Source organism: Boleophthalmus pectinirostris, unplaced genomic scaffold (genome assembly GCF_026225935.1).
Source record: "Boleophthalmus pectinirostris isolate CB_2022bp ecotype Guang Dong unplaced genomic scaffold, ASM2622593v1 HiC_scaffold_12, whole genome shotgun sequence".
NCBI classification, from domain to species: domain Eukaryota; kingdom Metazoa; phylum Chordata; class Actinopteri; order Gobiiformes; family Gobiidae; genus Boleophthalmus; species Boleophthalmus pectinirostris.
The window spans coordinates 35,270,087-35,296,146 of NW_026571018.1; the positions used below are offsets into that span (position 1 = coordinate 35,270,087).

Sequence of the window (26,060 nt, forward strand, 5' to 3'; positions counted from 1 at the left end):
GTGGTGTGTTCAGGGACAGTACGGACACACACAGACAAATGACTCCGTAGATAAATACTGATGTGGAGCCACATATTAGGACATTTATCTGTCTGTAAATTGGATTAAATGAACAGAATGTAGAGAGTCTAAGCTTTATAACGAGGTATAACATGCCCCCGTGAAATATCGGCCCCTATCAGCAAGCATATCGGCCGATAGCCGATATGCCTAAAGTTGCCCATATAAGCCGATAATATCTGCCAACCGATATATCGGTCGGGCTCTAGTCTGGACGTAGACATATTTTGACCTCAAGAGCTGTTTCTACGATATATTTGTACTGGGGTAAGACGAAATTTGCTCAAATACACAAAAAGTGGGTTAAAAATCTTTCACATGTGAAGATTGTTGATTCAAACTGTATTTATGTTTGGGAAATAATATTGCTTAATGCACTATGTAACTTTTTGAACTCAGTTGAAATGAATGGGATTCGCGCTTAACCGGAAATGCCATGACCGTGAAATGAAATGACTGTGATTGGTCGATCTGTTATCAGCCTTTACTTACTTTTCGCTGATAATCCAAGAATGCAGCACTACACTGTATAAAAGAAACGTTTTGTAATCCTTACCAAGCACAATAGACCATTCATCAAAGTAATCCTGATGTAAATCCTTGCGCAAATTAAGTGTCTTTGTGCCAGTTTTTCAAAAAGGTTGGACTATTCTACATATAAAACATATAAAGCAAGCCAGTGTTTGAATTTTTTCCAACACAGAGCTCTAAATTTTAAATTGAAACACTCTATGGAATCAATTCTCTCATCAGTAAATGAAAAAGTGCCAGTAACTCGCTTTTTAGTCTTAAATACACTTGTTGTGTTATACATCTTCATACAGTCATACATCTTGACAATACAACTATTCTGCTACGACTACTACCGTATCTTCCAGAGTATAAGTCACACCAGCTAAAAAATGCATAATGAAGAAGAAAAAAACATATATAAGCCGCACTGGACTATAAGCTGCACTTTTTGGGGGAAATTTATTTTAAAAAAATTAAAGACCAGGAATTGACATTTCCTGTTGAAAGTCAAGTTCTAGTAATAACAATAGAAGAGAGAACAACAGACTGTTAACGTCACATATGAACAGTTCTTCAGATAAACTATAACATAAACAACAGAACAGAACAAGTTTACCAAACTCTCCATCTCACTCCAAATCACTAAATCCATTCAATTCTTCATCCTCGGTGTCACTTCTGAGCAACTCGGCCTCGACCTCCGGAGGTAAACGGAAGTCGCCAAGTTTTACGTAGCTGTTGTTAGACTCACGGTCAGTTCCGGCCTTTCTGAATCCCGACAGGATGGTTTCGGTTGTGTATTTATTTATTTATTTGAGACAGGGACAGCGCACAATTTTTACATTAACCTTAACAGGAGAGATGCATTGTACCAGGTTGTAGCGTCAGTGCTGATTTCCACCTGTCGTCCCTGGGCAGGTTTATTGATTGATTGTATTTAACTGACCTTGATTATCAACTGTTCTTGGAGACCTGTAGCGCGTTTTGAGTCACTGAAATCACTTAAATTTGACATTTTCAGTGGTGCAGAAGTAATGGTGCGATCGACTGACATGATACAGACAGAACAGAGGCTCTTTCTGCAGGAGACATGTGCAGTAGAGTGAAGTGACAGTGGTACAGGAGGAACAGGAGCAGCAGATACTCACACACAAGACTAGAGCCTCTTGACACTTCACTGTGAACATTTTAATATATAAGTCACACCGGAGTATAAGTCGCAGAAAACACCCAAACCAGGAAAAAAAAATGCCACTTATAGTCTAAAAAATATGGTATTTATTCACTTAGTAAATTATTTGGTTATAAAGTTGTGTGTCTGATTTTTTTTTCCATGTATTTGAACAGAATGTATCTTGTCCCAGTACAGATATACTCGTATTGCATCTAATTATAAAGCATTTTATTGTCAGAGGAAGTGCGTGTTAGCATGCTAGTTGTTTGCTTTATTGTTACAGTGCAGGTTGGGTGGTCATTCACCTTCATGTTTCTATAGATATGTCATTGCTCTGCCTGGAATGTTCCACAGTATGACATTAAACAGCTCTACTTGACATTTATGCAATTACAGGTGGTTTTATAGAAAATTCGGACTGTGAGCGGGGTCGCCTCTCCACAGATCTGACCTGTAACTTAGTCTGGTTTGGTTTCCATGAAGATAGAAAGGTTTAATACCAACCATACTGTGAAACATTCCAGACAAAGCAATAACATCTCCATGGACGAGCAGATTAGAGCAAAAAAAAAAAAAAAAAAAGGTTCTTAATTTCAAACTTTCCAACGCAAAAACACATAAAACGACTTTATTAATCTTGGTGGAACTTCTGGTAGCTTTTAAGACGCAATGAAACGCAGATCGTGTGAAAGTTTAGAATAACGAAACCTTAACCCCGGCCAAATCAAGCCTATCTAACCTCGCAGTCAGCTGGAAACCCATTATAATTATATGAATATGACAGCGAAACAATATGAGAACCTCTTCCAAAAACACTGTGACAGCAACTGCACACAGCTGTGGAAACCTTGTCAATGGTGTGAGAATAAAACTTTTCCTAAACTAACACAAACGAACCGGGGCTCCAGCAGACAGAATGACATCGACTCAAATAAAACGAATTCAACCAAGTTACAGTATTTTTTCCACGTTTCTCCCCATCTTGCGACCATATGTAGATTACCATTTTATCTTGCCTCACTCGTTTTTGATATTTTGATTGGTTCGTTTTTCGTCCTTTTTTTTTGGTCTAACACCATATGAGCTGAAATCCATGCCTGGAAATTGAAGTAATGGAGGAAATTGTTATCACATGTTACTAATGTTTTTTTTTTTGAAGTGACGGTTACCCACTGGGCTTAAAAAGACTATACGCCGTTATCCGAAAGCAACCTGCGCTTTGTCAAAACTCTGACAGAAAATCCTTTAAGTGCATGTTTTACAAGCTCAGGATCGACTCAAGGAGGAAGGGGGATAAACTCAGCAGATGTTTAATCTATATGTTACACAGACGGATTTAAGGTTGACCTGAAATGAATCGTGGGAGTTTACTGGAGGAGACCCGCTTAGAATTTGAGAACCAGGCCGTAGAGTGTACCAGTACTTTTTGAGACCCATGCGTTTCAGATTCTGTACGGAACATCGATAGTTTCACTGGGGGTGGTCTACGTGAATACACTAGACCAGTGGTCACCAATCTTTTTCAGACAAAGATCTACATGCTTGGTCCGAGAAAAGAGCAAGATCTACCAACGTGAACGTAAATAACAACAACAAAAGTGATCATGTTTATAGTTCTAGACAGCTTTATTTTTGCATTCTTACTTAAGGAACACTCATTACAGAATGGGGACTAAAAAACTCTCTGCACGAAAAAATGTGCAACTGCAATACAAACAAAATGTAAACCAAATGCAGTGAAAGCAACCAAAATAGTGCAAATTTGACCACTAAACAGCATTTATTATCAAATTCAGGGTGATGGCTGAGTCTGAATTTCCTTGGATGATGTTTTGAAGTTTGGTTTATAGATGCAGACAGCTAAACTGAGACAATCTGTGAGGTGCCTATCAGTCAGACTGTTTCTGTGCTTGGATTTGTTGATTTTCATTTGTGGAAAGACCACCTGACGCAGATAAGTTAAACCAAAGTAACTCACTTTCAATGCACATCTAGTATCACAAATTGTTGAATTCAGCTGGAGATCTACCGGGGACACAGCAAAGATGCAACTGTTGATCGCGATCTACAGGTTGGTGACCACTGCACTAGACGGTTCACAAAAACCCCGGAAGTGTGAGTTCGGGCACCAGCCAATCAGCAAAGAGCCGTATATTCAGTGTTGTCAACGATTCCCGAGATCGAGGATTTAAAGCCGTTACAAAGAGAATGTTTGGTGAATTTTATCAAGGGGAAAGACGTTACTGTCCTTCTTCCTACGGGATTTGGGAAAAGCTTAATATACCAGTTTACCCCGTTAGTGGCGCATTACGTAAGTCATGACCAAATAGCAGCGATTGGTCGTCTACCGTCGAGCGAACGAATTCTAACGCTGTGAGGTCAGACGGTTTCTACGAAGTGAAACCGGCTCACGGATTAGGCCAGTCTACGTGCATCTCTATTGGCGGAATGTTCAGCAGTTACCATGACGACACAACGCACGTATTAGTAAACACAGACAAAAATGTTAACTAAGATTCTCTGAAAACTCAAGAAAAAATGCAAAAAGGATTTAAACAGCAATTTTTCAGGAGTTTGTGATCAATACGAGCGTTCATAGTCCTGTTTAAGTGTTTGATTTTCAATAGTGACTGAACTGAAAAACTGTTGACTAATTCTGGCTGACTTCTGACTGTAATTTTATGTGTGACAGATACTGGCTTGAGTGTCTCTCTTGGGCAGCACATGGGTAACTGCTGTGCCCAGGAGAAAAGTATTGATGAATTGAGTTAGAAAATCAGCTTCTATGTCATACTAAAACTAGAAAAGCACTCAGAGCTCCGCCAAGGACTACAGTCCCCCTCAAATTAATTGTGTTTTCCATTAATATTTGTCTTGTATCTTTCAATTTGGAATATGAAAGAGGATCTGATTGTCCATCCCTGAGTCAAATTTCATGGGGTTTGGTCAATAATTAACCGAGATATTGAGAAACAAAATTTTTGGCCCCATTTACCACAATGTTAACTAAAATTTCAAAGTGATCCAGAATCCAGGATTTCTTCCGGATCACCCCCAAAATGAAATCAGTTCTTCCTTTTCACATTTCCAACAAATCCTGAAAATTTCATCAAAATCGGTCCATAACTTTTTGAGTTATGTTGCTAACAGACAAACAAACAAATAAACAGACAAACGCCGGCAAAAACATAACCTCCTTGGCGGAGGTAATGAAATGTGAATATGGCGAGACCAAATGCCGGGCCTTGTTTATGAGGAGAAAATTCAGTTTGTCGACTGGACAAAAGTTAGTTTGGTGAAGATGTTTCGCAGCTCATCCAAGCTGCTTCTTCAGTTCTGGTCAGACGCTGGTGGACACTTCCTTATATCTGCAGGGAGGAGCTAACTACACTGAAACTAACACACACTTGTTTACAGTTTGTGTTTGTTAGTTTGGCCTATTGACCTGTGCAGGGTGTGGGGTCTAATTAGCAAAAACGTCGGTCATCACGATGCACCGGCGTGTCTGGAGGAAAGGGAAACGGCGTGATCTGAGTGCAAATGTCCGCTCTGTTTCAAAGTCTGAAGCGCACCGGTCCACGCCGTGTTGGATTGTTGTGGTTGACTGTCAATCATCGCTCCAGATCCTACCCCACACCTGCTCCCCCCAACACTCCAGCACCGCCCAGTCTGGAGGATTTTTCTCATTTTGCTTATGGGCAGTGTAAAACTTCGGGAGGGTGTTTAATGGCTCTTTACATTTTGAATAAAAGCAGCCAAATTCCCTTCACAACCTGTGTGACCTTTGACTCCTGATGTCATTGTTAGTCACTGCTGAAAAGGTAAACCTATAGTCCCTCCTCAGGCCGTTCGTCACCATCAGAAGAAGCTGCTTTTGTTGTAACGCGTCTGACTCCCGCTTCACTTCCTCTCCTTTATGTGTGGACATTTTTCTCTCTGACATTTTGACACGGTTTGTAATGTGTTCCTTTCTTCTGCTCTTGTCTCCTCCCGGGTGTGTGTGTTTTGTCGTGTGAATGATATCTGCAGGTGACGGCGGGCAGTAAAGCGGCCCTCGGGGATCTGTGCGCCGGCGACACCATTTTGGCCATCAACGGAGAGAGCACTGAGAATATGACCCACATGGAGGCTCAGAACCGCATCAAGAACTGCAGCAGACAGCTCACGCTCAGCATCTGCAGGTAGGCCGGCGCAACTCCGACCGCCATCGACACTCACGCAACACTTTCAGAGTTTTTTTCATTTGTTTTTTCTCAGCTGTAGCACCTGATATTCCCAGTGGTCTCACATCCAAGTAGTAACTAGGGCCAGACCTGCTTAACAAAACAAAGCTCCAGGTCTGTTTCTGATGAACAAACAGCATTATAACATAGATCAAAAAAATACGTAATATGGTCCCTTTAATAATGAACCAATAGAAAAAACAAAGATTCAAGCTTACTATTTACATATTCCCTAACTCCTACCTTTAACTCCTTTATTAACCTCCTAGGACCCAAAGCTTTATTGATTTGTCTTTGTTATTTGGGCTGATTGGAACCTGCTGATTGCAAAAACAAAGAATAACACTTTTACATGATGTAGTTTCTAGAAAAATGATGTCCATATGTGATCTATAAAACATTCATTTTATGTTTTAATCATTTGGTGGAACACAATAAAGTCACAATTGAATAATGATTTGCAAAAACTATTTATTAAGTGTCTGAACAACCCAAAATGTGTTGGACATATATATGTTGCCAGGTCCTTGGAGGCTATGAAGTTACAGTATTTTTCAGACTATAAGGCACACTTAAAATCTGTTAATTTTCTCACAAATTGACAGTGTACCTTATAATCCAGTGCGTCTTATGTATTAATTCTGTTTTGTGCTTACTGACCTCGAACCGATTTTATGTAGTACATGGCACTCAAAAGTCTGTCAAAATGTTTTAGTACGACTTTAGTAAACTACGAAGCCACACCGCTTGATGGATTGTCAGAGCTTTACAGCTACCGTAGTCGGGAGCCTCATGGAGTAAGTGAGTTGTGTCCCTTAGTCTGACAGAAGCTGAACCGCATCAGCGCACAAGGAGTGAGCTGTTTTTTCAGTACTTATAGTTTATGCAAATCAACCATGTGGTTTGAAGTTTTGTTTCTGTAAAATGTAAGCAAATGTGCGCAAAGCTGCATTAAACACATTATTACTCAATGTTTATTTGATTCATTCAGGAAGTAAAGAAACAAACTTACCACCCATATTCACATTCATAATCCACATTCACCAAGACAGGGAGGCAACGCCGGGAGAATTACACCACGATCTGCCGATGGATCGTGGACGCCTGGGCTAAGGATCAGTCTCAAGTGTCGTCCGTTTGTTTCGCTTAATCCGATGCACCTTATGTATGAAAATAGACAAGAGAATTCAACATTACTGATATTGCGCCTTATAATCCGGTGCACCTTATAGTCCAAAAAAGGAGTCATAGTATGTAACAGAATGCACTTGTCAAAACTGGGCCACTGAAAAAGTAACAGCACATGGACCCGGTCAAGCAGAAGTAAACAGCAAGGCCAAAAATTCAAGTTAATTTATCTGATATAAAAATGTATTGAACAGATACATATGTACTCTAGTTTATGAAACTGTTTACCTTTTTTCTGTACCATTTTTGGTTCTAAAATTACATACGTTTTAAACAGACCATGTATGAAACATGGAACAAAAATTATTTCCCAAATTTCAAAGATCTGCAAATCATGTAAATAAATGGATGTATTTCATCATATCTTGTGTTATTCCATCTTTGAACTGTTCATGAAGGTACATGATTCTAAAAAAAAAAAAAAAGTATTTAAATTGATAAAAATTTGCTTGGAAGGACTGACATATTTTATAGAAATAATTACCTTTCATTTTGACGTAATATTAAAATACTTGAAAGAAAAAAGGTGACCAATGATGCAAAATCATGCACCTTCTACTTGTTTGCACCATTTTCCCTCCATTACCATGACCTTTCTTAATAAAAAATCTCATTACTCAAAAAGTAAGAGGTTTTTCAACCTAATCTTGTACCATATGGTAGAAAACTATATGAAGCAAATATTCAAACCAGTTTGTTAAGGATATGTAAGTGAGAACCAAGAGTTATCACTGTTTGTATTTATTGCCCAAAAAGTGCTGCATATTTCATTCCCCATTTACCGACTTGATGATTTTTTTATTTTTTTGTCAATAACTTGAAAGAATATCACAGGTTTAACTTTACCCTGTTGGAGTGTAACTCTTTCCTACATTCTGATACTTTACTTATTTCAATAGTTTCTGAATAAGAGACATTTGAATGTAAAAAATCTGCCCTGTTTCCCTCCGTTACCACTTGACTGGACCCACATCTGCCAGTGGTTTGCGAATTTGATTCCTGCGCTGTTGTTGTGTCCCTTAACAAGACACTTCACCTCCATTTTCTACCCTAGCCACAGAAAAGTATCAGCTCTACAACTCCACACATTACAGATGCTTAACAAGAGAAATTAGCCGTGCCATTTTTGGTTAAAGTAACATATATAATCGAGTGTAACATACAGGGCTCATTGGTGCGTTCACTCGGTCTTTCATATTGATATTTGAGAAACCCACTGTAGCTATTAGTAATCTTCTATGGTCATTTTCTATTTCTATTTCTAAATGATGATTCCAGTAAAAGCAGATCCCGTTGCGTCGCATGGTTGTCAGCGTAATTGAGCACAGTTTGGGTCCTGTTTGGTCTCCATTACTTTTAGCTTGTGGTTCGTTAGAGGAGTTTGTCACGGTTAAGGTCATTCACTGCAGGAGCATATTGTGCGTGTTTGCTTTATCCGTCTTGGCTCCGACCTGGTCTTGGGGGAAGATGACAGCTTTACAACTCCAATAGTTTTGTGTCTTCCTAAATGAGGCCGTACGCAGTGAGTCAGACTGACCTTTTCACTGGCCTTCACATGTCCGTAATGTTTTCTCTGCGCGGCGAGATGGAAAATCGAGCTCGCATCGCGGCGCTAACATCGCTTTTTAAACTGTTGACGTGCTGACGGGTTATTTAGTCTTGCCCCAGTTTGGATATTTTGTAAAAGCAGCTCCTCGGGGTCGAAATGAGATCACTGTCGTACAAATGAAACCAAAAAGATGAACACAAAAAAGCAACAGTTTTCTTCATTATTTGTCTCCAAAACCGAAGTGAAAAAACAGATAATGATTCGCTTTTTTATTGTTCGACTTTGTGTTTAAATGAATAATGGAAAAAACAGATAACGGTCCTGGTTTAGTTCTGGTTTAGACCTAGTTTAGTCCTGTTTTAGTCCTGGTTCAGTCGGTATGCGGCACAAAATCCAGGCATCGCCGTTTAAACACAACATCAAAAACTGAAAAATCATTTTGGTTTTGGAGACAAATAATGAAGAAAATAGTTCTTTTGTTTTGTTATTTGTGGTTTTATATTGGAAAACGAATGAACGAATGACACATGGATTCCAGACGTCCCTATTTACCCGGGACAGTCCCACTTTTGAGTCCTGTGTCCCCTGTCCCAGACGTTTTATATAAAACCAGCGATTTGTCCCAGTTTTATACAAGAAATGCCCTTATTTTTTATCAATTTGATCGAAACCAGGACTAAACTAAGATTAATCCAGGACTACATCAGGTCTAAACCAGGACTAAAACAGGACTATCACAGTTTTTGACTAATCTGATCAGTAAAGAGGAGCGTAAATTCTCATTTGTTTTGCCAAAATACAGAAAACTGTGTCCCAGTTTAGAAGTTATCTTAAAATTCATATAAATTACAACAAATCAAAAGATATATTTGGTACTTTGATTTAAAGACTTGAAATTACTTGAAGCTCAAAAGCAGATGACTTGGACTTGACTTGGACTTATGAGCCAGTGACTCGAGACTCAACGTGGACTTGCCCATATTTGACTTGGGACTTGACTTGGACTTGAGGTCAAAGACTTGAGACTTACTTGAGACTTCAGTCCTGGTTCAATCCTGGTTTAGTCCCGTTTTAGTCTTGGTTAAGTCCTGTTTTAGTCTTGGTTCAGTCCTGTTTTAGTCCTGTTTTCATCTTAGTTCAGTCCTAGTTCAGTCCTGGTTCAGTCCTGGTTCAGTCCTGGTTCAGTCCTGGTTCAGTCCCATTTTAGTCCTGGTTCAGATCTGATTCAGTTCTGATTCAGTCCTGTTTTCGTCTTAGTTCAGTCCTAGTTCAGTCCTGTTTCATTCCTGTTTTAATTCTGGTTCAGTTCTGTTTTAGTCCTGGTTCAGTCCTGATTCGGTCCAACATCGCAGTTTAAGTCACGAAAACGGGACCATTAGTCATTTAAAAACAAAATCGAAAACTGAAAAAAAAAAAAAAAAAAAAAAAAAAGGTATCGTGATCCATTTTTTCATTTTCGTTCTGGAGAAAATAGCTGATTTTTTTTCGTTTTCTCATTTTTGGTTTTATATTGAAAAACGAATGAACGAATGATACACGAACTGGGAACAACTAAAACACGGTTAAAATATAAAAAGTCATAAAAGTCGATTTTGCATAATAAGTCTGCTTTGAACAGATTGGACGGAGATGAAAACAGAATCGTATAAATCTGCAAATTGGTCCATCTGCTAACTGCTGACTAAAAATCTGTGTTCCATTTCACAGTTCGATCCAAAATACAACTGTTTTATTGCCTTGTTATAACTCTTTTTAAAGACCCATCGAATTTTATCTATCTCCAACCACCTTCTTGCCTTGGTAAATTGTAAAATATAAGATAAGCGTATGATAAAACTACATCAGATACAGAAGCTTCGCCGTGTCATCTTTGCTACAGAAATGATTCAAACAAATTGCTAATGACAGTGCCGGGGATAAGCAGGGAAAACTCAAATGTCAACCCCTTCCCACACACTTATTAAATAGATTCTTGGGCTTTTCCGAAGTACTGGAAAGTGCCGAGCGAATCTGGCAACCTCTGACTCCGATCCTTTACTGTGGTTTGAGCCTCAGATACACGAGAGTTCTGCCAAGTGGTTTCCGAGCTGTCTCCTTTCAGGGCTAACATCCACTATTCTCCCCATCGGTTTGGACGGGCCCGTTGCGAATACAGCAGAAAGCCTAACCGCCTCAGATAACGGAGCGTCTGAATTCACACGCGCGCGAGCTCGGACGGTGACGGATGAAAACTTTCCTCTTCACTTCCAGCGTGCAACAGCGGCCCATATATCAGCGTTGGCCCTGGCGTTAAGTGGCGTGTCCGCATTGGGATAGTAAATTTATTTAAGGATACATGGAGTGGTGCTCAGTGCAAAAGCGTGAAATCTCCCCAGCAGCTGCAACCGAACCGCAGCGCCGTGTGCAATGTGGAAAGTCATGTTTAGGCGATGGATTCTTAAAATATGTTACCAGAATCCCACAGTGAGATTGAGAACTCTTCCCATGTCCTCGCTCCGGTACAGATAGTGTTTAAAAGCAGCTCTTGAGGTCAGAGATCCAGCTTTTTCATTTCCGATAAGCGTCCCGATATCAACCGATACCAGTGGGCTCGGTCAAGCAGAAGTAAACAGCAAGGCCAAAAATTCAAGTTAATGCATCTGACATAAAAATGTATTCAACAGATACATATGTACTCTAGTTTATGAAACTGTTTACCTTTTTTCTGTACCATTTTTGGTTCTAAAATTACATACGTTTTAAACAGACCATGTATGAAACATGGAACAAAAAATTATTTCCCAAATTTCAAAGACCTGCAAATCATGTAAATAAATGGATGTATTTCATCATATCTTGTGTTATTCCATCTTTGAACTGAACTGAAAATTGAAATTATTTAAAATGATAAAAATTTGCTTGGAAGGACTGACATATTTTATAGAAACAGTTTCCTTTCATTTTGAAGTAATATTAAAGTATTTGGAAGAAAAAAGTTGACAAATTATGTAAAATCCTGCACCTTCTACTTGTTTGCACAATTTTCCCTCCGTTACTTTTCCCTCCGTTACCATGAACTTTCTTCATAAAAAAATCTCATTACTCAAAAAGTAAGAGGTTTTTCAACCTAATCTTGTACCATATGGTAGAAAACTATATGAAGCAAATATTCAAACCAGTTTGTTAAGGATATGTAAGTGAGAACCAAGAGTTATCACTGTTTGTATTTATTGCCCAAAAAGTGCTGCATATTTCATTCCTCCGTTACCGACATGAGTTTTTAAATTTTTTTGTCAACAACTTGAAAGAATATCACAGGTTTAACTTGACCCTGTTGGAGTGTAACTCTTTCCTACATTCTGATACTTTACTTATTTCAATAGTCCCTCTAGTTTCTGAATAAGAGACATTTGAATGTGAAAAATCTGCCCCTGTTTCCCTCCGTTACCACTTGACCGGACCCCAGAACAGAGACTGAAAACTGCATTTACTGTATTTTTCGGACTATAAGTCGCTCCAGAGTATAAGTCACAAAAGCCAAAAAATGTGTAATGAAGAAGAAAAAAACATAAAAGTGGCACTTTTTGGGGGACATTTATTGATTTAAATCAGAGACCAGGAACCGTCATTTCCTGTGTAAAGTCAAGTTCTAGTAAAAACAATAGAAGAGAGAACAACAGTCTGTTAATGTCACATTTTTCACAGTTCTTCTGATAAACTATAACATAAACAACAGAACAAGTTTACCAAACTCTCCATCTCACTCCAAATCACTAAATCCATTCAATTCTTCATCCTCTGTGTCACTTCTGAACAACTCCAGGACCTCCAGAGGTAAACAGAGCTCTCACTCAGAGTCAGCATCAGTTCCAGTTAGAATTATTCGGGTCTTTCTGAATCCCGACAGGATGGTTTCGGTGTCACTGAAGTCCAGGCTTTGTCCATCCATCCAGTGACTTCACAAGTTTCTCACTCACTCCAATCTTTCTTTCTGCTGCTCGATTACTGTTTTCAGCTGCAGATTTCACGACTTGCAGTTTGTAATCTGCAAAATCTGATTTTGTTTTTGGGGGCATTTGTGTTCAGTCTTCTCAGTGTCTTTATATGTTTGTTTAAATGTTACATTTTCAGTGGTGCAGAAGTAATGGTGCGATCGACTGACATGATACAGACAGAACAGAGGCTCTTTCTGCAGGAGACATGCGCAGTAGAGTGAAGTGACAGTGGTACAGGAGGAACAGGAGCAGCACATACTGACACACAAGGCCCCCTCATGGCTGTCAGTGTGAACATTTTAATATACAGTTGCACTGGAGTATAAGTCAACGGAAACACCCAAACCATGAAAAAAGAGCGACTTATAGTCCGAATAATACAGTACTTCCTTTAAATAAATAAAAAAGAAAAAAAGATTCATATGTGTTATAAAGTTGATATTTATGCCTTGAATAAGTACTGAAATAAGAACTGAAGAAGTTAGTACTGAACAGCTTTGTATAAATAAAAGTTCAAATATTATGAGAGTTTCTGGGACCAGTAAACAGTGTTATTACATCAATATGTCAAACCAGGATATCATCTTAACCAATATTTGGAAGCCAATATCTGATTCTGCAGATTTTTTTGGTTTTTGAAATTTTTGTTTTTGAGCTCAGTTTTTAAAATCATATCATGAGATTTTAACAAACTAAGAAGTGCAGCATGTGCAGTTCAAAGGACACAGATAAAGGACTGTTGGAGTGTGTGAAAGGCGCTGTTTGTTTTTCCCGTATCCACGGAAACAGTCAAGGACATTTGAGATGCTACGGGCTTTTTACACCAAATTTTTCATAACCAACTGAAACACAAGAGCAGAATAAGAGTGAGGCCATTCCTGTTGTGTTCACCTGGTTCTACAACAAAACTTCAATTTCCCTCAGGATCAATAAAGTATCTCTCTCTTTCTATCCCATTGTTTCCCAAAGACTGGGTCACAAGAGATTCTTTTTGGGTCGCCTTGTCCGCATCTGCATGTAAGTCTGCAGTATACAGTATGAGAGAGATAGTGACTATTTTGTTCCAATGTTGCTGGTTCAGTTGAATGTTGAAAAGAAACGTTCTACATTTAATGTATTAAATTAGATGACTTATGGATCCTTTTATTGCTGCTTCAATGTTTTTCATTGTTTAAAACTTGAGTAATACTAACGATCACTCAACAATAAAATATCCTCATTAATGTTCAATAATGATCAAATCAAAACAAAAATTTACAAATAATATTTTGCCTTGGGTCGTGAAGGTTTGTGACTTTTATTTAAAAAAAAACGTTTGGGAAACACTGTTTTATCCGATACCAGTGTTGGATTGGTGCATCCAAATCAGTCTGCTGTGTGTGTCTGCATGCAGAAAGCATTTAACTGTCTGATAATCAGGAAGTGAGCGTTAGCATGCTAGTTTACTGTCATTGCAAAACTCCGCTCTGGTCTCTTAGAGTAGTGCAAAGAGCTTATAGTTCATTGGGGTGTCAACTCATTGTAATTTCTTATGTCTGCAGCACACCTGCATGTGCCCTACCTTCTCAGATTGAATACTGCACAGCTTTTCTTGTGGCTGCTTGTCGTCGTGGAGATGTTATTGCTTTATCTGAAATGTTCCAGAGGCTGACAACAGATATTTATCTAATGGTGTTTTAATGCCTCCACTTTGACTATGTTTCATTCCAGGCTCAAAACTGTTTTTATTCTACACTCTTCTCTGCCATTTAATGTCTCTCTCCATTTTTTTTATTTTGTAGTGATTATTTATGTTTTGATTTGTATGTATTGTGACTTTAATGATTTCTCTTTCTATAAAACACTTTGAATTACTGCACGAATTGTAGCCAGGCTGGGACCACCTAGTGCCTCCGCTCAATTTCATTTCTCTCCAGCGACTGGGTCAGGAATTGGAATACAGAGCGTAGACCGTTCACCAGCCAGTCAGCAAAGAGCTGCGTGGTACAGCACAACAGTAAACAAAGTGTTGAGATGGATGTAGACGAAGACAGACATTCTGTGTTGGCAACGATTCCCGAGACGAGGATTTAAAGCCGGAACAAAGAGAATGTTTGGTGATTTTTATCAAGGGGAAAGACGTTATAGCCTTTCTTCCTACGAGGTTTGGTGCCTTACATATGTCACCACCAAATAGCTGCGACTGGTTAAATTTAAAAAAAGTATCCGTCTACTGTCAAGGGAACGAAACCTAATACTGCGAAGTCAGACGGTTTCCACAACGTGAAAACTGATGAATCAGGCTACACGAATTGTACTACACAAACTTGCCTTGCCATGAATACCTTGAAAAACATCAGTTCTTACAGTGATTGGATTACATATGTTTAATGCCATAGTGTTAAACATTCTTGGCAACACAATACCATTTCTACTGTGACAAACATCTGACGTACTGAAACAGATGGGCCCGGTCAAGCAGAAGTAAACAAGCAAGGCCAAAAATTCAAGTTAATGCATCTGATATAAAAATGTATTGAACAGATACATATGTACTCTAGTTTATCAAACTGTTGACCTTTTTTCTGTACCATTTTTGGTTCTAAAGTTCCATACGTTTTAAACAGACCATGTATGAAACATGGAACAAAAATTATTTCCTAAATTTAAAAGACCTGCAAATCATGTAAATAAATGAATGTATTTCATCATATCTTATTGATCTATAGTCTTATTCGATCTTTGAACTCTTGATGAAGGTACATGATTTTTTTTTTTTTATGTAATTAAAATGATAAAAATTTCCTTGGAAGGACTGACATATTTTATAGAAATAGTTTCCTTTCATTTTGAAGTAATATTAAAGTATTCGGAAGAAAAAAGAGACAAATTTATGTAAAATCCTGCACCTTCTACTTGTTTGCACAATTTTCCCTCCGTTACTTTTCCCTCCGTTACCATGACCTTTCTTAATAAAAAATCTCATTACTCAAAAAGTCTGAGGTTTTTCAACCTAATCTTGTACCATATGGTAGAAAACTATATGAAGCAAATATTCAAACCAGTTTGTTAAGGATATGTAAGTGAGAACCAAGAGTTATCACTGTTTGGATTTATTGCCCAAAAAGTGCTGCATATTTCATTCCCTCCGTTACCAACTTGAAAGAATATCTTATTATATTAACTTTACCCTGTTGGAGTGTTAACTCTTTCCTACATTCTGATACTTTACTTATTTCAATAGTCCCTCTACTTTCTGAATAAGAGACATTTGAATGTCAAAAATCTGCCCCTGTTTCCCTCCGTTAATGCTTGACCGGACCCTGATACTTTTCATATGGACATTTTAAGAGTGAAAAAGGGTATGAAACTGTGTAATTTTCTTAAAGGACTTCTACCAAAATCTTATAAACTTTTTTTTTTTTTTTTTGGAATGGCGAAGAAAAGTGAGCTCAATCCAAACAAATACCTGCTTTACTCTGTGCCTATCCTCTTCTCAGAACGCCGTGGCCCTGAGCTTCATCTGTGAGTCTGTGATGTGTCTGATTTTGACATGTGCACAATGTAAACACACTGTGGGAGGTTGGAGACATTTTAGCAACAGAGAAAAAAAGCTCATATACATGGTGTTAGCGTTTCACTTCATCACAGGGTTTGGGGATTCCAAGCTCTCTTTGGAAGTATGAATTATGATCAGAATAAGAACAAGTAGTGGGACAGAGATGAAAAGAGCTGTTCCACTCTAACTAAACTAAGACTATTCAGGCTTTTCAGATCTTTTAGCCATGTTAGAGTTGTTTCCTCTCCTCATTTATCTCTCGAAGTTGTATTTGGAGTTATTCGTGAATGTTTGAATCAACTTCAATCTCTTATTTTAGTATTTTCAAGACGCCATACTGCTGATCAACCAGCGTTTTCAACGTCTTCAATATTATTTCCTTATTCAGCAATACACGTAGGAGCCAGCACTCTTGTACAGGAGGCAATTTGGCATATGTTTTCTTGAATTTGGACTATATCAGGTTCAAATCAGGACAAAACCAGACCCTCACAGCTCAAAATGTCTAAATCAGCAGTGAAGCAAAGAGCCCATATGAAGCTGTTTTCTGATTTATGTTCTAAGGTTGTTTCCTCATTACAGAGTTGCATTGTGTTTCATTCGCACACGTTTAACACACAAACCTTGCACATTTAGGCTGAGTTCTTCTCTCAAATGGAAAACTCTCTATTCCACCTTGTGATGTCATGTGGTAAAACATCGGGGTGGGCATTCGATAAAATGTTCTTAATCGATCGTCAGAAGAATTAACAATAGATTTTCGATTAATCATTAAGGTTTTTATATTAACATCATCATCATTATTATTACGGTTACTAATCTGCATAAATAAACTCAACTTTACACCATTTAAACCATCACCTCTCTAGAACCACATCAGCTGTTTGACATTATAATGTGTTTAATGCAGCTTTGACACATTTGTTTACGTTTTACAGAAATGAAACTTAAAACCACATGACTCATTTGCATAAACTACAAATGCTGAAAAAAACCCAGAACAGCTCTTTCCTTGTGCTCTGATGTGGTTCAGCTTCTGTCGGACTAAAGGACACGACTCAGTGGAATATGAGTGTTCTCTCTCTGTGACAGAGGGGTGGTGATGATGATGGTGAGTCTGTTCTGTGTGTGTTGTGTTGGAGATGGTTCATGTTTTCAGAGATTAGACGTGTGCAGGTTTAATGCAGCTCTTTATTTAACATCATTTCACTTTATTTATGTTGGTCACTTTATTTATTTTGGCTTCTGTTGTGATGAAAAGACTGAAAAGTGTTTGTCTTTTGGACACATGTGACTCCACTTTATGTTGCACTGACCGGTAGGTGTGTGCAGAAATATTGAAATATCAATATATCGTATCGTTTAATGTGATGATACAGTATCGATATTGTGGGCTGCTGTATCGATATATCGCCAAGAGGTTTTTTTTGGTATATTTTACTAAATTATTTAGTTACAGCTACAGTTTTGTTCATTGTTTAGAGGAAGAAAAATTGTTTATGTGACACATTTGATATTTTCACTGTTTGATGATTAAAATGTTTGTGTTTCATATGAACTTTGCACAAGAAGAGGTTTAACGAAGACTTTTAGTATCACAGCCATGATTTAGACATTATTTTTTATTGGACTATATCGAACTGATTTGAAATATACCATATTGAATTATATCGAATCGTAAGCTCACTGTATTGAGATATCTATCGTATCGTGGCCTATGTATCGCGATATGTATCGTGTGATACCCAGCCCTACTAACTGGGATACTGCATCTTTTGCACCATGACCAAACCAGGATACTCAAAAAACCCCGATCATCCCCGGGACACTGATGTGCTGTAAACACTCACTGAGTGGGACAGAGTCTCCAAGGAGCCAGAGCCCAAACGTGGAACTGTGAGACACAACTCCAGTGTTTGTGTCAGACGCAGCCTCGTCTCCTCACACTACACACAGTAACATACATTCAGTTTGTCGATTAAAAATTAACCTGATCAACGAGACTCTTGATCAATTATTGATAAGTCAACTAATCATGCCAATCCCTAGTAATAAATGCTCCACTGTGTTTTGGAACTCCATACACCTTCAGTAGAGATTGGCAATTCCAGGGCTAAAATTATCTAAATCAGGGGTCTCAAACTCAAATTACCTGGGGGCCACATAGATAAAGTCTGAGTGAGGCTGGGCCGCATTGAGTATTTGATAAATAGCGGTTGCATGAAAAAAAACGCCGTATGTGCACGTGTACTCGTATTAACAGATCCACTTAGACTCGTTGCTTCACAGCTGCTGTAAATTGAGTTTTGGGACGTAAGCTGCGTTAATAATCTGTTGTTGTGAATCTGCATGGGCACCGATTGCAGCTTCATCTGTCAGTGCGGCCCGCGGTCGGGGGGTGGGACTGTGCGTACATCTACCGCGGGCCGCACTGACATTATTCTTTGGAATTAAGTGGAGGGCCACAAAAAATCCTTCCGAGGGCCGCAGTTGGCCCCCAGGCCGCGAGTCTGAGACCCCTGATCTAAAGAATTCTAATCAACAAAAGGTCAAATGTTGCTGTTGACTTGAAAACTACAACTACATGACATCGACATGGTGGAACAGAGCGTTTTGAGCTTTGGAGATGTACAGATCAATTACAAAGAATTACTCAAACATGTGGATGAAACAAAACACAACTCCAGGTCTGTTTTTGATGAGGTAACAACATTATAACACGGCTTAAAGCTCACACGAATCAATTTTACATAATATACACCCGTTAAACAAAATCGGGACCTCAATTGGAACAGTCTTCTTACCACAAATGGAACCCTTTTAGTTTACGAACCCTTGCTTCTCAGAAAATAGGTCAAACATTATATTTAACTATGCGCTTCATAAAAACGTGGGTATATCATAAAACCAGCTAAACGGAACAAACAAGATCCAAAAGTCTGAGCCGGTCTCCCTCTCGCTCTCTCCCAAACCCAATGATCTGTGAAAGCGCACTCAAACCTGCACGCTTTAATGAGAGGCCACATGGTAGTAATGATTTCTGTTTGGTGAAAAATGTCCGAGGCCTGGTAAGCATTATCCAGACAATGGTTTCTGTCATGTACAAGCTGTGAGGGCCGATCGATGTCGTGTTATTGATGGAGAAATAATGGCGATTGTTTTTTGCGGTTCACTTGGAGAGCACGGTATTACATCTTGGGTCGAAATGTCAGGGAAAGCTTTGGAAAGAATTATATAGAAGGTTGGACTCATTAAAGCGTTACACAAAATTTCCTTCGCTGTTTCGAGAGACGTAACTTAGCGTCTGACACTTTTGGATTTTATTTTCACCTAATTTTCGAATAGAAAACACTGTTCCACCGTGTGACGTCATGTGGTAATACAGGAAGTGCTCTATTGTGTTTTTAAACTCATTTGGATGATTTCAGACACGGAATTGCCGATCTCTGTTCAACCAAAGGTAATATGTAGCTGTTGAAAACTATGATTTTATGACATCACAAGGTGGAACAGAGCATTTTGAGCTTTGGAGATGTAGACAAGGGTTAGTTAAAGGTGTGTGAATGAAACAAAACACAACTCCAGGTCTGTTTTTGATGAGGTAACAGCATTCTAACACTAAAAAGCTCGCAGGCAGCCAGAAGAAAACATTAGAAATAAACCCTAAACATCGTCTTATCAAGCAGATGCTCAAGCGTGTCAATGTAAATGTCTAAAACCAAATACAAAGTAAACTGACAATTTAAACATTTTGACTGATATGAATCTCTTTACAGATAGTGTTGCGTAATGTAAGACCTTTTATTCCTTTATTCATAATTTGTTTGGGGTAACTTCTTGACATTGCCAAGCATTATAAGCGGTTTTGTATTTTGCTAGTACAGTCTTACCTACTGGCACTGCTTACTGGCATCGTGTCTTTGGGCACAACACTTCCATCGCTTGAATATGAACAAATGTGTTATTGGTTGAAAATATATTCTTGCTATTTCAGTTCTGATCTCAATGATTAAACTAAGTTGATTTTTGATACTAAGGAATAGACTTGATACTGATTCTGTTACCATGATGATAATAAACTAGAAAAGCACTCAGAGAGCGCAGACCTCCGCCAAGGACTACCCCCATTTTTTATATAAATTGCGATAAAATCAGTCTTCTGGATCAGATCCGGATCAGCCTTTGGAATATGAAAGAGGATCCCATTGTCCATCCCTGAGTCAAATTTCATGGGGTTTGGTCAATAATTAACCGAGATATTGAGAAACAAAATTTTTGGCCCCATTTACCACAATGTTAACTAAAATTTCAAAGTGATCCAGAATCCAGGATTTCTTCCGGATCACCCCCAAAATGAAATCAGTTCTTCCTTTTCACATTTCCAACAAATCCTGAAAATTTCATCAAAATCGGTCCATAACTTTTTGAGTTATGTTGCTAACAGACAAACAAACAAACAAACAAACAAACAGACAAACGCCGGCAAAAACATAACCTCCTTGGCAGAGGTAATAACACTCTGTATTTGGCAGGGGTGTAACAGTACATGTATTCATGTTGAACCATTTCAGTACGGGACGTTCGGTGAGGTGCAGGGCTGTGCATGAGTGAATTTGCACCATTACATGTGCAGCTAAACGGAGGCTCGGCTCTTTAATATTCACGAGGGAACTCATCCGTGATTGGGGCAGTGTTTCCTGCAGAGCTTTATAGTTAGGACGGCCACCTTGACAACAACTGCCCCAACCCACGTGAATCCTCGCGAAACTATGGTCGTCGCACCCTGGTCCTCACTTTTGCCTTTCACCAGCACAATACAACCTCCATACCTCCATACCTCTGTCCCTAGCGAAAGTGTATTTTCAACCACTGGGGACATTGTAACTGCAGCAGATCCGCACTTACTGCAGACGATGTGGACAAGTTGTTTTTTCTGGCCAAAAATCTGAAGATTGAGTAAAATTTCATGCTGGAACTGTTAGTGCTGTGCTTTACTTTTTGAAAATTTTTGCTTACTGTTTACAAGGACTTTTATTTTTATAATATTTCTCATAATTTGTTGCTTATTTGAGAATATTTTATTTCACTTATTAGTATTACCAAGCAGCACTTTGCATTTATTTTATTGTCCCATTTGTATCATGTTAAAACAAATTACTGGTTTAATAAAAACACAAATGGTTTTGCATTTTGTTCCCGTACTGTACCGAGAATGAACTGAACCATGACGTCAAAACCGAGATACGTACTGAACCGTGATATTTGTGTACACCCCTAATATTTAGACAACAGGATGGAACTTTCAACCTTAAATCTTAGTACTTTCTCTTATATTATGCGTCCATATATCTGTGTACTCCCTCAGTGGTCCAGGTAGGTTCCATAGTGTCCATGGTCTATGTGCTCTTATACTTGTTCTGATACAGCTCAAGTTCATTCTAAAGACATTCAGGAAAGCTTCATTTCTGTCCTGTAAACGTAATTTTTTTAGTATCAATACCTACTCAAATGAGCATCTAGTCTGAATACTAGTTTTAGTATCAGTTAGTATCTACTTTTCTTTTCTGCGAGCCCTACATCATTCAAAATCTAAATTTATAGACTCTTCCGTGTAAATAATTAACTTTTTTATGGTTGAAGTTTAATACCTCTCAATATAATAATAAAACATGTCACGAGGGATTCAGGTATTGTCCAGCTTGGAAAAACGGTTAAAGGTGAAGTTGTAAACGTCCTTCAAAACAAGCAGAGGAAGTGAAACTGAGGGTTGTAATTTTTTTGCGTTTCTGTTGACAGACAAATATGAGCGTGCGCATCAACCGGGAACCAAAATTACAGCGCGCCGTCTTCCTGCGTAACTCTAGTGTTTTGTTTGGAACTCCTCTGAATATTGCACTTTTACAGCCTCTATAATTCATAATTCCTAATAAGCTCATATTTAAGAACACTCCGGGGGTAGAGCTCGTGTGAATGGGAGGCTGGCGGCTGCAGATGTTTGTGTTAAAACTTTTATTTCTTTGACCCCCGTGTTGGATCATTACAGGGGAAAAACACACTCCGAGTCCGTGGAGTTTTCTGCCCCCACGTACTTGCACACTATAGAGGCAGGAGCTCTTTTGCAATCATAAAATGGAATACATGGAAAATAGTTCGCATTTTGGCGTCAGTGCGTTGCTAATGGTTTTCGAGCAATTTTATCTACTCCTTCACCCTGTGTGTAAGTTCGTGGCCATATTGGGGAGGACCTAGGTGTAGGTGGGGGTTGGGATTGAGGAGGGGGGGTAACCTAATGTACTTCGTATTAGGTTGATGCGTACACTGTATATAAAAAGTAAATCCTTCGAGCTCTGGTTGCAGTTGACTTCGATTGAAAAATGGTGGCCTCCCTCTCTGTAACCAGTGTTGGGAAGGTGACTTTTAAAATGTATTCCCCTACAGATTACACATTACATACCTCAAAATGTAGTTTGTTATGTAATCCATTAAAATACTTAAGGTGAGTAACGTAATCTGAATACTTTGGATTACTTGATTTCCTGTAGAGAAGCAAAAACTAGGATATCGTAACATAAGATGTTTTGTCTGCTAAAAGTCTTTACTTAACCGTATTAAAAATATTATTGATAGAAGAGGAGGAGACACGGTCCACGCAGCATGATTTAGACCTGTTAAATTATGTTTTAGATCTGGTTTAGTCCTGGTTTAGACCTAGTTTAGACCAGGTTTTAGATCTGTTTTAGACCAGGTTTTAGTGTCTTGCAATTAGTGGAATTACCTATAAAAAAAAAAAAAAAAAAAGGGATATAGCCCCAAATGTGAAAACAGGAAAATGCCGCCGTGTAATCCATTTATTTCAACAAAGTAACTGTAATCCAATTGCCACTCATTGAAACAGTAACTGTAACTGAATACAGTTACTCATAATTTGTACTCCGATTACGTAACTCCGGTACATGTAATCTGTTACTCCCCAACACTGTCTGTAACTGCTGCTGTCTGACCTAGTGATGCACTGATCCAATACTAGTATCGAATATCGGCGTCAGTATGTTGACAAAATTAGCTGGATCGAATTTTGGCTTCCAAATATCGGTTCAGCGATTGTCATGATTGGACATATACGTTACATTTTGGCCCCAAAAACATCTAATGCTGAATTTTTATTTACACAAAGTTCTGTCTGTGTGTTGAGAGATAAATAACAGCTGCGTGCGGTTTTATTTTTATTTTGTTTTGCAGGTCAATAATTTTGGCAATTCTTGGTGAAAAAAAACTCAAATTTTCACAGAATGTAAAGAAACAAATGGCGATTTTATATTTCATGTTTTATTTTTGTTCTGTTTTTAGGTTGAGCTGTTCACTCCCAAAGAGAAGTCATTTTGCGTCTTGGAATCTGCTCGTACACACTCACCCAACACTGTGCAGCTTCAATGCAAAATGTGGAAAAACTTCACCGACCGGCAACAAATTTGGACTTGGTACCAAAAACTGAAAAAGGAAGGCTGCTTATGCACAACTAAAGGATCTGGTAGACCAACGTCAGAAGAGAAGGTCGAGCAAATTCATGAAAAACTCTTGCGAAGCCTCAAGACGTTTGTAAACCCAGAGTCCTCGAGTGACGGTTTGGTGTACCAGATCCTTTAACCCTCCATAATCAGCTTTCCTCTTTAAATTTTTGGCACCAAGTCCAAATTTGTTTACCAGTTGGTGAAGTTTTTCCAAATTTTGCATTGAAGGCTGCACAGTCTTGGGTGAGTGTGTGCAGCGGATTCCCAGACACAAAAGGACTTCTCTTTGGCAGTGAACGGCTCAACCTGAAACCTGAAACCCTTTGACCCGTTTCTAAACATTCTGTGAAAATTTGAGGTTATTTCAACAAGATTTGCCAAAATTATTGTTCTTCGAAATTACGTCAAATTTTCTGTACTTAAAGGCATAGTATCGGAATCGGTCTCGGAAATGAAAAGATGGATTGGTGCATTGTTCGTCTGACCATAAAAAGTTTTTATTAATTCTCTGTACGTGATCCTGGTGTTTTAATCGGAACTGGCGTTACTTTCAGCACCATGCGATCAGATTTCCAAACGTGGACCCCCAGTTGCAGATTTGGGCGCTGTAACTGCTAGCTTCGATGAGCTTCATTTGGTTGCAACAGAACGTTATAGGCGACGCCACACTCCCGTGGTCCGCTTCTTTTACGGTCTATGGGTTGATGCGATGTTGCAATAGTTGGCTACAGCAAGACATCCATTAATCTCAATAAACTAAGACTCAACTGACTTCGATTCAACTAAAGGAAAGGCTTTATTTTCCAATCCATGTAGACAGAACCATGATGACACTGTTTTATAAAACATTTATGGAATCAGTTTTAACGTTTTCATTGGTCTCGTGGTTTGGGAGCTTTTCTTCTAAAAACAAGAACTCCCTGAATCAGTTGGTTAAATGGGCGAGTGAGGTGATTGTTCATCCTCAGAGCCGCTGGACTCTCTGTACTCGAGACACTTACAGAGGATGTCCCAGAGTATTTTAAGAGACGTGCAACATCCACTAAACTCAGAGTTTCAGCTGCTTCCCTCTGGTCAGATACTTTTAGTCCCAAGATCTAGAACGAATCGTTTTAAAAGTAGCTTCGTTCCGGCTGCTGTCGTACTTATGAATAAACTGTAATCTATTTATCTAAGATTGTGTGTTTTTAACATATTTAAGATTTATTGTGATTTTAGCCAAGCGTGATGGATGAATTTAATTGGTTGTTTATGGAACAAACCATTCTGCGCTGGAGCACTGTAACACTTTATTTTGTAATTGTGATTTTATGTGTGTTTTGTGGGTGAATGAAATGTGAAATGTGGAACCTGCCTCTCAAATCTGCAAAGCAAATTTACCTACGGGTACGAATAAATCAACCTAACCTAACCTAATCCTCAACTCTTTTTTTTTTTTTTCTATCAATAGCAAAAGCAATCTTTGAGAAAACAACTGCAAATTGAAAGCTAAAACAATGCTATTATGTCTGTATTTTCCTTCTGCAGCCTGACACGAGGTGAACCACTCGCCATTAATCACAAACAGCCTTTTCACTTAGGGGGATTCAAGATGGCTGCCAGAAAATCCCCAGCGTTCGGTTTAATGTCACGTCTGCATGGTACATCTATACATCTACGTCCGCTTTAAAGAGCCCAGCTGTGGAGTGAACTCAGGAGACTCACCTGACTTGACTTCACGTTGTGTGCCCCCAGTTTTCTTCGCGCTGCAAACAAGGCATATGGTTTGAATGTTTTGGCAACTCTTTTTTCACTGACAAAATTTCAAAACTTTTCCATGGCTTTTTCATGACCTAAAGTGTAATTTCCATGACTTTACAGCACCTGCATGTGTTGAAGTGATCAGACTTTTAGGGCTAAATATGAAATGTTAACTCTTTCCACTCACCTTATGGTTTGGGATTATAGTTTTTTTAATATTCAAAATCCTGTGAGGGCATTTATTGTCGTCTCTTTTAAACAAAAAGCGCAGACGTTCAGAAATAATCAGAACAGCCTCACGATAACGCTGTAGTTGCAGAACGCTGTAGTTGCGTGAAAGAGATACTAAAATTCCATGACTTTTCTAAAACTTTCATTGAATTTTCATTTTCTACGACTTTTCCAGGATGGGAACCCTGAACTTCAAGTATAGTTTTGACTGGAATGTATTTAGGCTGCGTTCAGACTGCAGGGCTTAATGCTCAATTTGGATTTTTTTTGTGAAATCAGATTTTTTTGTGAGGTCGTTCACATTTCCAATTAAATGTGACTTGTATGTGATCTCCAGTGTGAACTTTAAACGCCCCAAAAGT

The 26,060-nt window shown here is 38.6% G+C and overlaps 1 protein-coding gene across 1 annotated transcript in view; it reads left to right on the forward strand.

Annotated features, from left to right (window-relative positions):
- The window catches only part of pdlim4 (PDZ and LIM domain 4), a 175,602-nt gene that overhangs the window by 37,815 nt on the left and 111,727 nt on the right, over positions 1 to 26,060 (forward strand). Inside the window, exon 2 of the mRNA XM_020917906.2 lies at positions 5,777 to 5,928. Coding sequence (XP_020773565.1) covers positions 5,777 to 5,928 — 152 coding nt within the window. The remainder of the gene's footprint in view (positions 1 to 5,776; positions 5,929 to 26,060) is intronic.